The 17791-nt window shown below is 31.4% G+C and overlaps 4 protein-coding genes and 1 non-coding gene across 5 annotated transcripts; 3 read left to right on the top strand and 2 right to left on the bottom strand.

The window, feature by feature from the left end:
- The first annotated feature begins 487 nt into the window (after window positions 1-487).
- Window positions 488-1526, top strand: LOC107925681 (zinc finger A20 and AN1 domain-containing stress-associated protein 6). Its single transcript, XM_016856395.2, has 2 exons — window positions 488-654; window positions 732-1526. The coding sequence occupies exon 2, from the start codon at window positions 807-809 to the stop codon at window positions 1341-1343; it is 537 nt and encodes a 178-aa protein (XP_016711884.1). The 5' UTR covers window positions 488-654; window positions 732-806; the 3' UTR covers window positions 1344-1526.
- A 3526-nt stretch (window positions 1527-5052) lies between these two features.
- LOC107925599 (purple acid phosphatase 22-like) lies at window positions 5053-8541 on the bottom strand. The gene is given in 4 exon segments (XM_041096162.1): window positions 5053-5275; window positions 5693-5837; window positions 5839-6253; window positions 8280-8541. Coding segments are annotated over 4 exon segments (915 nt in total). The 3' UTR covers window positions 5053-5182.
- A 1986-nt stretch (window positions 8542-10527) lies between these two features.
- TRNAD-GUC (transfer RNA aspartic acid (anticodon GUC)) lies at window positions 10528-10599 on the bottom strand. Its single transcript has one exon. It is a non-coding gene; the product is annotated as a tRNA-Asp (tRNA).
- A 409-nt stretch (window positions 10600-11008) lies between these two features.
- Window positions 11009-12025, top strand: LOC107925684 (protein YIPF5 homolog). The gene has a single exon (XM_016856399.2). It carries the CDS (start codon window positions 11099-11101, stop codon window positions 11858-11860), a length of 762 nt encoding a protein of 253 aa, XP_016711888.1. The 5' UTR covers window positions 11009-11098; the 3' UTR covers window positions 11861-12025.
- Window positions 12026-16889: 4864 nt separating this feature from the next.
- Window positions 16890-17410, top strand: LOC121230262 (uncharacterized). The gene has a single exon (XM_041114740.1). It carries the CDS (start codon window positions 16918-16920, stop codon window positions 17206-17208), a length of 291 nt encoding a protein of 96 aa, XP_040970674.1. The 5' UTR covers window positions 16890-16917; the 3' UTR covers window positions 17209-17410.
- Window positions 17411-17791: the final 381 nt, after the last annotated feature.

Below are 17791 nucleotides of genomic sequence, written 5' to 3'. Positions count from 1 at the left end.
TCCAAGTTGGCATTTAAAACTCATTTGGACTATCATGTAGGACTGTCGTTATGGAGGTAACAGATTTTAATGGTAGAGTGACCACTTTGTAACAAAATGATAACATAAGTGACTAAAATGTAATATAAGGCAAACAAAAATAATTATTTTTATAGTTTATAGTTATTGTTTTTGTTTTTAGTAGTTTTTGTTAGAATTTGTCAATTTAACAACATCCTAATTAATATATTGACAAAAATTATTAACAAAGTTAATGATTAGACTGATAATTTTAAATTAGAAAATATGAGGACCAAATTTAAAATTTCCAAGTATAGGGACTAAATATTAAAATTAATCAAAGCACAGGGACTAAATACAGATTTTAACCTACAATAAACCAAACTCGGATTAGCTGGAATTTCCATTTTTTGGCCTTTTACCTGCCAGCCTGTCCCTTCAGATATTTCCTATTTTATTTATTTATTTAACACCAATTGCGAATTTAAAAAGATATATTTATTATTGAATATTATATACTCGGTTTTTTTTTGTACTCTTTTCGTCGTTGTTTCCTCCTTCCCTTTTATCCTCTCATCCCCTCTACCCTTTAATAAGAGGCTTCTTTTCTTATAATTCTTTGCTTTGTTCATATTTTCCCTTCAAAATTCAGAGGTATTTTTTGAATTTTATTTTGAATTTCTGTGTTGTTTTTAAAGTTCGTTTGATTTTTATTCGTTTTGTGTGTTTAGATCTTGCAGATCTGATTTTCAAAAACCAAAAATTAAAGGCAAATATCAAGAGATTTCGAAGAAAAACAAGAAAAGATGGCGGAGGAACATAGATGCCAAGCGCCGGAAGGTCACCGTCTTTGTGTTAATAACTGTGGTTTCTTAGGAAGTCCGGCGACGATGAATCTTTGTTCTAAATGTTACAGAGATTTCCGACTTAAAGAACAACAACAAGCTTCTTCGGCTAAATCGTCTATCTCTACCTCTCCTTCATCTTCGTCAACGGCAGTCGAATCTGTTTCTCAGGTACCTCTCCTGACTCTCCCTGAAGTCAAAGGAGTTCCGCTGGTTGTTTCGGCTGTCGCGATCTCTCCGGTGGCGGAACAGAAACCACAACAGCAACAGCAACAGCAACAGCAACAACAACAACAACAACAGCAACCGACTCGGTGCACTGTTTGCAAGAAACGGGTCGGGTTGACCGGATTCAAGTGCAAGTGCGGGATTACGTTTTGCGGGTCACACAGGTACCCGGAAAATCATGGATGCACGTTCGATTTCAAGAAGATTGGGCGAGAGAAGATTGCACGTGCCAATCCCGTGGTCAAAGCAGAGAAGATCGTGAGGATTTGAGAAGAAGAAGATGGAAAGCCGATTGACCCTTTGACTTTTAATGAGTAAAAGAAAAAAAGAGAAATAGAAATGTCAAACTCGTTAAGATTGCGACACGTGTTTCAGTGTTGGTCCCCATACCTTTAAAAATTGGGCTTGGATAAAAATATTTTATCTTATAAAATAAGTCTTCTATTTTTATTACTTTTCCTTTACACAAGTCTTCTATTTTGTTAAAATTATCATTAATTTAGCCTTAGAAAATAAATTTAAGTAATTTACTTTACATGAGAAATGAAATTCATATGACCATGAATTTCATTTTTTTATATACAAAAGAATAAATAATCCTTTTCCTTTATATGATAAAAAGTCAAATTAAGATTCACGTCGACATTAGCAAGTTGGGTTTTGTATGAGTTGTTTTGAACTTCAACCTAAATTATTTATTTATTTAGATATTATAATTTTTGGAAGGTAAAAAGTGTAATTTTATTATATTAATTTAAAATTTTATAAATTATAAAGGAGTCATTTTTGAGAGGGTTGAAGTTCTTGCCAGCCTCATTTGTTTCGCCAGGGATAAATATTTGATACACAAACGATAAAAAATTTAAATATAAATAGATAAATAACTGAGACATGTGGTAGAATTTCAACTTCACTTGTGAAGTTAAAAAAATTCATCGCTTGTATATTAAATAATTATTTAAAAAATAGACATTTATCACATTTTTAATCCTATTTATGGTAGATGGATGTGGGGAATTGAAAGAAACATCGATAGATGTAGTGTACTACGGTCTGAACTTTGGGCCATTTATGATGGTCTCCAACTAACATGAGAGGCTAATTTGGAAAATGTTATTGTTGAGATTGATTGTGCTCTAGCTGTCAAATGTATCTATGATGATATCAAAGGGCATTCAAAAGGAAACTTGGTTATGTGAATTTAATAATTGTGCAGACACGATTGGAGAGTGGTCTTTAAGCAAATACAAAGTGAAGCGAACTATGTTGTTGATACTTCAGTTGACTTGATGAATGACTCTCCTATTAGTACTCGAATTTTTCATATGACTCATTCATTGGTTGATGATCAAACACGGTTAGATAGACGCTTTTTGATATCTAACCCCGCTACTACTATTAGCTTGAAATTGATTTTCCAAACAAATGAAAATCTAAAAATATTAAATATTTAATGATATAATGCACATGATACAATGCATTTAAATACTATCATTAAATATTAATCTGATAGTTTAATATATAATTTATAGTACAAACAAAGGTATTAGCATCCCTTTCGGAACACTCAATGTCGTATATAACTTTATAGTTCATCATTTTTAATGTATGAGCCGTCTTTATGGACTGTAGTCAGCCAACACGATTTGATCGTAGTTAAACTTTGTAGCCAAACCTAGTCGGCAACAAGTGATGGGGAGTCATTGTTGCGGTGCCATGACCAATGTGCTTGACTTTCATCTACCAACCTTAATCGACCATGTCCAAAGCTTGGTTCCCTATAAAGTGAAAGCTCTGGAGTAGGACCTTCAAACCTGAAACATGGCTTATCAGATCAAGTAAAGAAAACTATACTCGGTTTCACAAAACTATTAATAAGTTTATATTTAAGGGGCAGCTAAAAAATTACTTTAAAAGAAGTTAAAGATGAATCATAATTTTTTTAGAATGATAAAGCACAAATTTACTATTATATTTACTACTTTGTACTTTTTAAAATTTTAAAGGGACTACAATGCAATTTTATCATTTTTGGGGAGGGGGGTAACCCCCGCTTAGTGGCTCAACTTCAAAAGTTACAAAATGATCACTGAATTATTCGAAAATTTTCATTTAAGTCATTGAACTATTCGAAAGTTTATTTAAGTCATTGGCTTGTTAAGTTTTATTTTTTTTTAAAAAAGGTTCAGCTAATAAGCTTCAAGCAACAATTTGATGATTTTGTATGGTGGATCAGTACCTATCAACGAGTAAAAAAACATACCTTAGATCCAAATCGATTTGACAGTCAATGTTAGGAATCGGAGAAGAAAGTTGTTTAGATTTTAGTTCACAAATTCGTGACATTTAAAGTTGTTTCATGAAAAAAATTTGAACTATAGAAGAGAAGAGGAAATAGAGCTTTTGATTGGTACAAACAATGCAAATAGAAAATGCCATATAACAGCGATTTTAACAATCTTGTGATTTAAATTAAAATTTTCGAATAGTTCAGTGATTATTTTGTAACTTTTTAAAGTTGGGTGACTAAAATATAAACTTACTATTAATTTAATAACCTTGGGTGTAGTTTAACTAAACATTTTATTTGTTTAGTTTATAGTTGATGTTTGTTCTGTATTGGATCAATCGAATTACAACTTTTCGTTCCATTGGAGTGTCCTAAAGACATGGCAAATTATGCTCGATTCTATGGCCATTGATCTGTGTTATGCTCCCTTTATAAGGATTTGTATTGCATGATTAAGCCCACCAAAATTAAGGTGTGTAATTTATGAGCCTAGAGCTGGTTCAAAATGCATTGAGTCTATATTGGGTTTATTTTTATGTGTCTACAGTTCGATTAAAATTGAATTGATTGATTAAATTGATCTAATTCTATTAATCGGTCAGTAGTTGAATTTAATTTAATCAAAAATCAATTAATAATTTTTTAAAATTTTGATTATTGGGTAAATTAGCTCGAAACCAAATAATTAACCAAAATAATCATATATAATATATATTATTTATATACTAATATATAGCCCATCCCCAGTATATAAATAATATATATAACTTTTTGTTTGGTTGTTAACTTTTAAGACTTATTTAGTATTTCTAATGTCTTATTTGTTATTTTCACATCTATTTTAAATCTTTTGAACTATTATAAAAAAAAAGAAAGTGAACATATGTCTTTTTTTATATGTTTTATACTTATTTTAACCAAAAGAAAAAAACATATAAATTTCAACTAATTCGGTTAATCGACCGAATTATCCGAAATATTTCGATTCAGTTAATATATTTGAAAATAACTTCAATTCGATTAATGATTGAAGATTTTTATATTTTGGATAATTCAGTTTGGGTATTAACCGGAACCAACCGTTTCAACACGCTTAGTTAATGGAATAAAAAACTCTCCAAATATTTTCGAAAAATTAATTAAGTCTCTCTTGATTATTTACACCCAATTGAGCTTTTCAACTGATAAAATTAATCAATTAAGTTTTTTTAATTGTTAGATTTAATTGTTGACAGTTAAATCCTAATGGTATTAGTAACATGGTTGTTAATGGTTGCTGAGTTAAATCTCATGGTGTTTACATGGAGATCCGTGTTAACAAACATAAAAAGAATCAATACTCATCAATTTTTTTATTTTTTATTTTATTTTCGCTGACATGAATCGCCATTCACCATCACGATGATTGACTCAATAATTATTAATGATCACATCATAACGACAATTAAAATTTAACAGTTAAAAGGCTTAATTAATTAATTTTATCAATGAAAAGATTCAATTAAGTGAAAAATATACAAAGAAACTAAATTAATTTTTTAAAATACTTTGAAAACTTGTTATATCATTAATCATTTAATTTAAATTCTAAAGAAAAAAAAACAGAAAACAAAAATGTAGTCTTAGGACTCCTTTGGATCGGTTGTACATTTATTTATGATTAGTGTAAAAATAATTATGGTAGTGAAATTAGATAATGTAACGATACTATAACATAAGACAAAAAGAAAACTAAACACAACGCACTAAAACTAAACGACGATGGGTAGCTTTAATCTAGTTTTCTCCATATTTTTAGCTATTATATCAAGATAGCTACTTACTTTAATGCCAGCCCTTCTCGGTTTCCTCCATCGCCTATGGTTGTGTAAACCGGGCCACATGGGTTAGGCTTCTTGTCATAAATCCTGGTCTGCGACAAATCAATTAAGACCCTAATATAAATTAGTTGTCAATAAAGAAAACAATAACCCAAAAATTAACTATTTTTAAATTGGTTTATTGTCACATTAATAAATAATTTAACATTTATAAAAAAAATTAATTTTTTTTAAAAAGCATGGAATACATGTGGATTACCATGCAATCATTCATGTTTAAAAATTTAATGTTTTAGTTCCTATTTCGATTAAAACAGAACACTTCAACTTTTTTTAAAAGGTTGATGGTCAAATTTGATTTTCTTTAAAAGGTTGAGAATCAAATTTAGCTCAAAAATAATAATAAAAGTCAAATTGATAAAAGATGTAAACGTTAAGGACTAAAATTGACATTTTGATTAATAATTTTTTAAAATGACACTTAAAAAGACAAGAAAAAAGTGACTTACAAATCGTTCATATGCATGAACATGTCCAGCGAAAACAATATCAACTCGTGCTTTATACAACAATTCTTCCTTTGCTTTCCTCATGCTTTCCCCTTCACCTTTATGTGCCGAATTAGTATTATACCATGGCACATGCACCACCACCAGGCGTCATCGTCCGATCAACCTTACCCAAATCCGCTTCCACCCACTTGTACTGATCAGAACCCTCCTTAAAATCTGTATAAGACCCCAACATCACGATATGTGAACCGGCAACGTTGAAAGAATAATATAAATTGGAGGTGGATCCACTTTCCTTGTATGGCATTAGCCAACGAGCATTATAGGCTTTAAAAGTGTGACGAGGGATCCAAGGGAAGAACTCAATCTCGTGGTTCCCTTCTGTTGTCATCCAAGGGCGACGGTTGGCATATTGCTCCACCAGGCGGCCGAATGAATCCCATAGTTTTTGGTGTGTATTGGCATATGACAGATCGCCTGGTAATAGAAACACATCGTAGTCTTTGCTATCGACATGTGCTAAAGTTGATCTTGTCCATTCAGTTTGTCCAAGATCGCCTGTTAACAAACATAAGCTATTATTAAAATTTATGTGGCTAATGAAATAATCAAATAGTTACACTAGCATGCCACATATATCTTATGTTGACTTATAAGGACCAATTTTTAGCAATAAAATGGACAGGGTTTTAAACATAAAAACCAATTTGCTTTTTTATCTAACATGCAAAGACTAAATTATCCATTTCTTTAGTAGATGGGGCAAAATGTAATTTATCTCTTTCTATAAGGGTCTCAATAATACTTTTACCAAACTTGAGTCGATTTGGTATGAAGTTTACCTCATCCAAGTCAAGTCCAAATTAACCCAGGCTAACGATCTTAACAAAAAACCCAACTTTTGGACAAGTCCAATGGATCCATATTATTTTTATAAGGTTAATGCACTATTTAGGGCTTGGATTTGATAATTGTTCCCACATTGGGGCCTTAAACATTTTTTTTTATTCCTGAACTTGACAATCGTTCCGACATTGTGACCTAAAAATTTTTTGGGTCCAGCTTTTTGTTAAGGAAATATCAGGGACTAATTTGGACAAAAAAAGTTCAAGCCCTAACATGAGAATAATTTTCGTATTCAGAGGCTAACTTGGACTAAAAAAGTTTAGATCCCAATATGGAAAAGTCTTTAATTTCAGGGGCTAACTTGGATAAAAAAAGCTCAAGCCCCAATGTAGAAATAATCTTCAAGTTCAAATACTAACTTGGACAAAAAAAATTCAAGCCTCGGAAAAAATTACCAAGTTCAAGACTAATTTGAATAAAAAAAAGTTCAAACCCCAATGTAGTATCAATTGTGAAGTTCAAGTATAAATGTTGCATTAAACCCATTTTATACTTTTAACATATAACTTTGACAAACTAGTGTTTCGTACTTAAAAGTTTGAATCTTTCTAAAACTAAATACTTTTGTTTTTGTACGTGAAACTTTGATGGGTCTTACGTTTTTGCAATATTTGTATAGCAACTTTTACTTTTTTAAAGAGAGAAAAAAAGAAGAAGTGTTTTATATATATATATTGCTTGATTTGTAGTAGCGTACCAATAAAAGAAAACTCAAAAAAAGCAAGCCAATGCAAACATTGGAGAAATAGGTTTCCCAAGTTATTAGTACTCCTAATTATTTATCTACCTAGTTAGTCAAAAATCTAACAATGATCAATGTGTGCACCTTTGGATTTCCTTCCTTAATAGTTCTTTGCTTTCACTCACTAATTTAAACCAAAATTAAAAGAAGAAACATTCTCTCTCGCCGATTGAGTCTTAGCTCGATCGATTGATATGAGTATTGTTGCCAACGCAGAAGGACGTGAATTTGAGTGTACTAAAATATATTATATATCTTCCTATTTATATGTTAGAAAAGGGTTATGGACACTTATAGACATTATATCAAAAAAAATAAATATAATCAAAATCTATAATAAAATTATTAAAAAAAAAAACATTCTCTCAATATGAACCTTTAAAAGGAAAAAAAAATAGTGCTAATCCATTATTTTCTCCTTTATCAAAATGATTAGTGATGTTTTAATTTTGGACTCATTCTTTTAAATACATATATTTATGAAATATATTCTTAGAAGAATAAAAGATATAATCTTTTATATATATATATGAAAAAAATTGAAAATTTGCCTCACAAAATCCTGGGTTTGAATTATCATTGCACCTTTCGAATTTCAAATTTTAAATATATTTGTGTTTAATACTCAATCAAATCCAAATAACATATTAGTAGAAGCCATTGCTTTCCTTTATATAAATTATTTCAATCTATACTTGGATAAAGTTTTAAATTTAATTTCACAATTTTTTCAATTTTAAAAAATCTAATTCAACCATTGATGTCCATCAAAATTTGCTACCATTACATACCAACTCAATATATAAATTCGATAGAAGTAGATTTAGAGGAAATATACTAATAATATTAATGAAAAAATTAAAATTTTTAAATTGAATAAAATGTAAAATTTAAACCGAAATATAAACACTATATAAAAAAAAAATCTTTACTTACCAACCACAACAAATTCAATAGGAAAAGTTGAAGGAGGTGTCTTGAAGGAAAACTCAGGACCATATCCACCACACTTATAGTAATACATTGTTGATGGCTCCAATGGTCCAATCTTAACATGATGTATTTTTTCTGAACTGTAAAAGAAGTATCGATATAGAGTACTATCTCCCTCAATAATATTATTGTATTTCTCAGAAATCTTCCCATATTCCACTATTGATGGCACGTCTTTATCTTCTGTTATCCAAGTCACCCTCATGTAATCTTTGCCCGCAAAAGAAATATGTACCTGAAAAAGGAAGATGAAAAATATTAATACATGAAAAGACGTGAGAAAATAATGAATAATAGACAATATCAACCTGTTGAGGGTCGGATTTGGATCGACGATGTGGAGTATCGATTAATTGTCAAGGAGGATATCGAATATAATGGATTTGTAATGTGTACGTGGTTTGAGAGATGAAGAAGATCATTGTTAAAAGGAGATGCAAGGAATGCTTAGGCCATGGTATTGCCATAATCTTTTAGTTGTTTAAGGTAGGATGTTCCTGAATTGGAGTCTTCAGATTTATTTATAACAAGGAATCTTTGAGCTGGTTATATATACATATATATATAATATACATACATACATATATATATAATATGTTTGTATGTATAAGATTTAGATGGCGTCAAGTAAACCAATTGGAAAATTTCTCAATATACTTGCAGCAAATGACAAGTGTAGAGCCGGTTCTTTAACTTTGATTGTTTGTATGTATATATAAAATATGTATATCTAGACAACTGCCTGAAGAAGGGATACGACATGGTCACCAAACATGCAATTCAAGAAGCTATTCAAACATGAAGAGAAACTTCATATACAGGGACAAATAAGGTCCCAATACATACAAACGTATTTAAATATCAAATTTTTAGTACTAGTTTAAATCTATATATAAACGTAAAAATTATTTTATTTTATTTTATTTTTCATTATTCTATCATGCGAAAAAAGTTATATTTTCATTATAAAAATCACAGATTAAATTAGTCTTTTTACTATTTAATGTATTTTGAATTAGCAGAGTAGCTTCTAAAAGCTTCCTTTATTCTTTGTTTTTAAGAAGCCCCCCCTGTCTTTCTACATGTCTAAACTTGTCTTCTTTATCTGTTTTTTTCCCCTTTTAATTACTTTCCGCCCCTTCTTTTATACCAACTGGAACCATCATTCTACTTGAATACAAAGCAAAAAAGAACAAATCTATGTCTAAGAGTAACATAAGCACATGTAGTAGTAATTCCAACATGTTCAATCTGCAGTCGACCTTGTAATAACCTTTATCCCTTTCTTTCATGTATAGGCCAGCCGAAAGAGTCCTGGACAGCTATTGCCCTAATTATAATCCCCTATATATAGACCATATAGGGTTGCTCCTACAAAATATTACTCACAAAACAAGTATCATTTGCCATCATCCACCTGCTTGTTTCTCCACTAATAAGATAACCAGTTTTATATTAGTGATCTTTAATGCCATGCGTACGTAAATACATACATATAATTTGTGTCAATTACAGTGGTTTCTTTTATCCTAAAACCCCATTGGTTTTTTAACTGGGTTTCAGGGGGGCATTACAGGCAAGTTGAAGGAAGTTTGGATAGTCATGGAAAAGCTGAACTTAGAGCTATACATGAAGAACTGTTACATACTGAAAGAGAATGAGAGGTTGAGGAAGAAAGCAAAGCTTCTCAACGACGAGAATCAAGCGCTATTATCTGCGCTTAACCAAAAATTCTCCAACCCCACCTACTCTAAGCCAAAAAATTCAGCCATTACCATTACTGACCACCTCAACCTCAGCTTCAATTCTAACCCAAGTTCTTCCTATTATAACAGTGGCGAACCTATAGACATCAAGACCCCAGATATGGACCCAAGTTCTTCCTATTTCCATCATTTTTGTCATATAGTATTACCATTGTTCTCTCTTTAATTGGATAATGGATCCATTAATGTTGATAGTTTACAGGGGGAAAAAACAAACTTAATGGTTCAGAATCACTACGAGTTACTAGTGAGTTTCATTAAATTATCATAGAACACTATATTCTGGACTAACAACTCAACTATCTTCATGCATAGATTTGAAAATTGAGACGATACCGAAAAAGTATTAATCAGACATAATTTGAAAGTACAGCTTCTTCATGGCTCTTTCTCAGAAATCGAGTTTTCAAATTGAAAAAAAATATCGCCGTTGCCGGGGATCGAACCCGGGTCACCCGCGTGACAGGCGGGAATACTTACCACTATACTACAACGACCTTGTTGCTTTTGAAAAGAAGTATATATCTTTTGGTAAATAAATTAAGGGTTTAGGAACTCTTTATTTAACTCAAAAAATTTTCACATAATCCCATCGAACACTTATCTCTAGAGATAAAATTGTTTAGAGTGGTAACCACGAATTCTAAATACAAATCGTAAAATAAATATGAAAAATATATAAAGAAAAAGAAAGAATAGTAATATCCCATTTGATAAGTTGATAATGTACGCTTACTTTCTAACACTACTTGTTTAGTCTAAAAACTTTACTCGTGACATAGTAAATATTTTCTCATATTTAATATGTTTTTATAATTAAAATTTAATAAACATTTTATTAAATTACCGAAAACTCGGCAAGTCGGGCCGGGTCTAATCAGCGCCCAATAAATTCCATTAACAAGCTTAAAAATTGGAAACACAAAAAGATTCCACGGAAAAAAATTAGTAATTTCTAGATAGCCACAAAACAAGTCTTTGTAGCTTTAACAAGAAATGGCCAAAGAATTCACGGTGCCGCCGGTGGTCTTCCCCTCCGGCGGCGGAGTCAACCCTTCCGTCGGAAACATCAACCAACGCCGGGTACCCACTGCGCCATTCCAACCCTCACGCCCTCCTTCCTCCTCTTCCGCTTTACCCTTCATGTCTTTTGATATGGGTTCGGCCACATCGTCGTCGGTATCCTTAGGCGGTTCAATCTCCTCCTCCGCAGCAACCGGATCCGCTTCATTCGAAGACGAAGAGCCCCTTCTCGATGAACTCGGTATCCACCCGGATCAAATCTGGTACAAGACCAGATCCATCCTCAACCCTCTCCGGGTGAATCCGACGGCCCATAAAGACTCCGACTTATCAGGCCCTATCTTTCTCTACTTATCCCTCTGCTTATTCCAACTCCTCGCTGGCAAGATCCAATTCGGCGTCATCCTTGGCTGGATCGTCGTCTCCTCGATTTTCCTCTATGTCGTTTTCAATATGTTAGCGGGTCGCAACGGCAACCTAGATCTTCATACGTGTACGAGCGTGGTTGGTTATTGTATGTTACCGGTGGTGATCTTCTCTGCAGCATCGCTTTTTATTCCCCAGGGGACTAGCGTTGCTAGGTACGCCGTGGCGGGGATTTTCGTTGTTTGGGCCACTAGGGCTTGCACCAATTTAATGGTGGCACTTGCTGATGGAGGTGAAGAACATCGCGGCCTTATATCGTACGCTTGTTTCTTAATCTACACTTTGTTTTCGCTTCTTGTTATATTTTAATTGAAGTACAATTTGCTTGTATCTAGGGTTAGGTTCTTTTAGTGGATACTAATTGCTATGTATTCTAAAGAGGTTTTCTTTTTTTTCTCTTTTTTGGTTGAATTTTGATATCTACAATGTTGAACAGAACTGAAATTTCATAGAAATTTGCCTTTTTAGCTCAAAGTTATTACTCGGTTTGTATTGAGCTCTTTTTCACTTGACATGGATATCTATATGATCTTTCAAATGTATCCTAATTTTTTTAGAAAAAATTATTGAGCATATTTGTGTTTGACATGAACCCGAATCCCAAGTCCGACTAATATAGAAAAATATAAACTTGTTTGAGGACTTGAAATAGGCTTTTACTTTCTTCATTATTATTCGATCACGTGAATTTTGGATTTAATTCATGATCAAGCTCCCCGAATCCTGAGCCTGAGTAAGATAGAAGAAGATAAACTTGTTTGAGGACGTGAAATGGGAATTTACCTTCTTCATTATCACCTATTTGCATGAATATTTGATTTATTCATGATCTAGCTATTTGCATGGTTCCGTTTTATCGAGTACAAACATGTACCCTAATCACAAATCCACTTAAGGTAGAAGAAGATAAACTTGTTTGAGGACTTGCAATAGGCTTTTCCCTTTTTCATTGTCATCTCTCCGCATGACTATTAGATTTAATTCATTATCAAGCTATCCGGATGGTTCTGTTTTATTGAGTAGAAACACGGACTTGAATTATGGGTCCACGTAAGATAAGATAAACTTGTTTGAGGGCTTGAAATGGGATTTTACCTTCTTCATCGTCACCTATTTGCATGAATATTTGATTTCATTAATGATCAAGCTAGTCGGATGATTTTGTTTTATTGAGTACAATCATGTACCCTAATCAAGAGTCCACTTAAGATAGAAGAAGATAAACTTGTTTGAGGACTTGAAATAGGCTTTTTCCTTCTTCATTGTTATCTTTTTACTTGACTATTAGTTTTATTCATCATCAAGCTATCCAATGGTTCATTTTATTGAGTAGAAACACGTACCTGAATCAGGGGTCCACATAAGATAGAAGATAAGTTCGTTTGAGGGCTTGAAATAGGATTTTACCTTCTTCATTGTTTTCTATTTGCGTCAATATTAGATATAATTCATGATCAAGTTACTCTGATCATTCTGTTTTATCAAGTACTATGTTGTTGGAGATGGGTTCTGAGAGATCCTTGGTGTTAGCCATTATCTTCAATAAAACTATTTACTCATCCTGGCAAAGCATATTAAGGCAATAAGGAGAAAACATCTCTTTGGGCATGAGGAAAGATTGTTTTTCACTTTGGGTCCTTGATTCTCTTGAGAATAATGATGATTTTTATCTCTTTTTACAGTTTTACAGGCTAAATATAAATTTAGATCAGTTTTTTGCTGTGGAAGTTTTTGAGGTATCATTTTATAATATAGACTCTGTGCATTAGTGCTTGGATTTACATCATTAGACTAAATATAAATTAAGTTCAGTTTTAGGGAACTCATCACAAATTGAAGCCAAAGAAGTTTAGGTCATGTAAGATGTTAAAGAAAATAAATTCTAATGCTCATCTCATGTGATTGAGTTGCCAACAGATTTGCATATCAGTCCAGTTTTTAATGTTTCTGACTTGTGTGATTGAGTGCCCTACAAATTTAGCAAGCTCTAATTCTTATGTGATTAAGTTACCTACAGATTCATTTTAGACAGCAAAGATTATTAGTTTTCTTCAGGGTTTAGGGTTAAAAATAAAATTTTATTTGCAGGAAAGTCTAGTAACTTCACTTGCAAGAAAGTCTTTTATATATGTATGTATATATATGCTGTCCCTACTTTTTTCTAACTAGTTTTACAAACCTAATTCTCTTGATTGTTGCTGTTTTCTTCCTTAAACCTCATATATCTTGCTCGTTTCTAAGGTGGGATGTTGTCACGAAGCATTCATAAGTTCTGAATCTTGGAATACTGATTACTTTGTATGACTCCTTTTAAGTATTGAATTCTTAGAGCACATACGCAAGACATGCAGGTTTCTATGGTAGACATTGGCCCGAAAAGCATAACTTTTAGTTCAAAGGGTCTTTACAATGTCGTCACAATACTTTCACAGGTTTTCAGTCTTGGATATATTACAGGCTTTTAAGTATAGAATTTTAAGAGCGCGTAGGTAGGACTGCAGGTTTCTATAGTAGGCATGGAACTTAATAGCATAACTTCTAGTTCTAATAGTTCCCTTCAAAACTGCTATATGCGTAGATTACATCTGCAAGCTGCAAATTTACCTTTTCTTTTACCTGCATTCTTATTGTTGGTGGGATGTGTAAATATGTATTACTATTTCAGTCTTGCACAAGGGACATAATCCCTTTCATCCTTTAACTATAGGTAATATATAGGTTTAATATTCAATATTTTTTAAGCACCAAGGGTCCTAGAGCATGTATGGGGTATGCCCAAGCTGAAGCTAAAGTCTTTTTCAAGATTTTATTGAACTAAAAACATTTTTTATCACGTTTCATCATCATCTGATTAATTGATAAGTGTATAAAATTATATGATTGTTGATTTTGTTAGTTGGCCAATAAGACCATGAAGGACTAATTCTAGTCTTAAAAAAGATTTAATAATAAAATAATTTTTTATTAATTGTTTGTATTCCTTTAATTTTCCTTAAAAACACAACTACCATTGAACTAAACAAAGAAATGCTGTTTTTGAGTTTGGTTGTTGAGACAATTGGATTTCTTAAATGTTGCTTTCAATTTCCTTTCCCTTTTTCGATTAAAATTTTTTTATTATCTTGTGTTGTAGCAGTTGGCTCTACCTCTCAAACCCATCACTTCACTTTGACAAGTTTTATCATTTTAAAACAATAAAAAAAATAAGAGTTAAAAGTATTGGCAATCAGTATAATTGATGATAACTATAATCTTTGTAATGATTAAATTTATTAATTAACTCTATTAAAATTAATTTAAATTAAAAATAATTTATTGGGGTGAGTGGAAATTTCTTTTTTATAGTGGATATGGAGTATTTATGATAGATATAGTGTATTTATGGTAATTGCTTATTTCGCCTCCTCTTTTTTCAGTATATGAACATTTTATCCTTGTACAAATATAATTACTAAAAGAGAAAATATAATATTGTGGTATGGAAAAATTCATATGTTTTATATTTAAATATATTATTTAGAGAATTGTGTTTAAATTATTGAAAATTTTATATTTAAATATTTACTTGTATTTGAAAAATTGAAAATGATAAAAATAAGTAGTAAAAAATAAATTGAAACGGAGCAGAGTAGGTTCATAGTGTAGCAGAATGGGTTGTGAACTAGAGTATGCCGACTGTGGAGCGGTGGTGGATTTAACATCTCTTAGCCCACTCCAAACAACAATACAATGATTGGTATAATGGATCAATACTTATCAATAAGTAGAAGCACATATACCAAGTTTAAATCAGTTTAATAGTCAGTTTCAAATATCAAAAAAGAAAGTTATTTAGATTTTGGTTCGAAGATTTGTAATATAAAAAGTTGTTTCATAAAAAACATCGAACTGTAAAAGAAAAGAGGAATGAGAGTTTTCGATTGACATACGGTATAAGCAAAGAATACTATCTAACAATCATTTTAGCAACTTAATTTAAATGAATACTTTCAAATAATTCAATAATTATTTAATAATTTTTTAAAATTGAATAACAAAAATAAAAATTTACTAATAATTTACCCTTTTGAGAATGACATGTCCATTGTCATGGAAAATAGTACAATGAGATCATACGATTTAAGGTTGACTTTACAAAGTTCCTAATTAGACCAACATCCTTTGTTTTTTAGTATTGGAATGTTTATTTTATCCAATAAAACAGGGACAACAAATCTCTACTTTCTTTTTCAGTCCTAACTTAGGAAGTTATTGGAAAACTAATTTGTAAAAATATGTATGTCATACTAAGAACAGTTAATTAGGATACCAACCCCCAAGTTTAATTGACACAACATTTTTTCTTTTATACAATTTCTTTTAGGGAAAAAATATTTTTTCCACCTTATATGTTAAATAATTTAAATATTTACTTTTAGTTAAAAAATGAGATTAAAGAAAAATAAAAAAAAATATTAAAAAGTTTGATTTTGTATAATTCTATACATAAAATTTTGATTTAATTCATTTTTCACAAATTATTAACAATATTATCTAATTGGCACGGTTTTATGTTGATAGATTGCATACACAAATAATTATATTAATTCAATATGAAAATAAACGTATGTATTCATTTCTTTAAATTTGTATGATTGAATTCAAAATCAAAGTGTCATACATAAATATAAAACACGATTCAAGTTTCATGTGTATAATTGTACCAAATTAAAGTTCATATATCAAATTGATATTTATCCCAAGAGAAATTGCCATGGTAAATGTAGTTGTTAAAGGAAGCTTAAATATATCTACAGGTAGCAGATATAATGGTATGTCACGTTACACTTTTGGAGAGAACTCGGATTTGAGCCCTGAACATGGCATTATTGGAAAAGGTAACTATGAACTTTAAAATGATTAATCTTAGTAAACTGTAAAGCAGATATAAAAAATCCCTTCATTATACGAAATAAATTGGTCCTTGTACGTCAGCATTTTTACTTATGGCATGCCACATGTTACTATCTAACTATTCTATTAGTCAGATCAATTTTTAATAGTATGAATGGATGAAAATTTGAACAGAAATGATTAATTTACTTTTTGATTTAATGTATAAAAACTAATTTACTTTTTTTTATCAAAGATGATAAAATACAATTGGACTAAATGGTACTTTAACCCATGGGAAAAGCAACGTCAAGAGTCCGAAAAGTGATTTTTGATTTTGTCGCTTGTTTTGACCAAACTCTGTTGTGAATTTGTTGAAGAGCGTTCTACTTACCACCTATTCCCTCAACCCCACTAACCCCAAACCCCCAATCTCCACATATTTAAACGCAAACTGGATGCTCCAAACTTTCACAAACTCAACACTGAAATCAATGGCTTCGTTCAGTTTCAGAGATGAAATTGTAGATCATGGAGGAAAGAGCAGCGAAACCCAGATTATAACAAAGATGAAAAATGAAGATGAAGAAGGAGAAGAAGAGCTTTTCGAGATCAATATCGAAGCTGTCAATAGTATCCCTCCACCACATTATTGGGAAGCTTTTTTCACTGCAACTAGCGATGCTTTACTTGCTAATTGCTTGCTACCTATATCTGATCTTTCCACTGCAATTCCTATGGTATCATCTAATGCTTGTACCACATGTTCCAAGGTGATGGATTGAGTTGACCTATATAATTTCATGCAGGGAAGGGTTTTATTTTTAAGGATCTAATTTATGGAGCTTTATATCCAAATATTGGTGTGTATGCGATTGTTTGTCAGTTCCTAGATGGTTCTTTTGTAGTTTCTACATGGTTGAATTAGAAGATGTTGTTAACTTATGGACTTCAATACAAACAATAGATTTTGGCCATTTTTTAAAATTATTTTCTTACAAGTTTTGGCCTTTTCACCCAAAGCTGATTAAAATAAGGGTAAAATTATTAGTAAGTTTACGTTTTAATCACTCAATTTCAAAAAGTTATAAAATGGTCGTTGAACTATTTAAAAGTTTTCATTTAAGTGAATGGGTTGTTAATATCGTCGTTGTATGGCCTTCTCTATTCATGTTATCTGCATCAATCAGAAGCTCTTCTTCTCCTTCTCTTCCACAATTCTTTTTTTCTTTATGAAGCAATTTTAAAAGTCACGAATCTACAAACTCAAATCCAAACAACTTTCTTCTCTGATCTCTGATACTGACCATTAGACCAACTTGGATCTAAGGTTCTTCTATTCTCAATGGATATTGATCCACCCTATGA

The sequence above is a fragment of the Gossypium hirsutum genome, chromosome A01 (genome assembly GCF_007990345.1).
Source record: "Gossypium hirsutum isolate 1008001.06 chromosome A01, Gossypium_hirsutum_v2.1, whole genome shotgun sequence".
NCBI lineage: Eukaryota > Viridiplantae > Streptophyta > Magnoliopsida > Malvales > Malvaceae > Gossypium > Gossypium hirsutum.
The sequence above is the reverse complement of the archived record's forward strand: the minus strand, read 5'-3'. Positions and strand labels throughout refer to the sequence as shown.

What these genes read in the sequence shown, in the direction of transcription:
- LOC107925681 (XM_016856395.2), top strand. Translation starts at nt 807, where the DNA reads ATGGCGGAGGAACATAGATGCCAAGCGCCGGAAGGTCACCGTCTTTGT.
- LOC107925684 (XM_016856399.2), top strand. Translation starts at nt 11,099, where the DNA reads ATGGCCAAAGAATTCACGGTGCCGCCGGTGGTCTTCCCCTCCGGCGGC.
- LOC121230262 (XM_041114740.1), top strand. Translation starts at nt 16,918, where the DNA reads ATGGCTTCGTTCAGTTTCAGAGATGAAATTGTAGATCATGGAGGAAAG.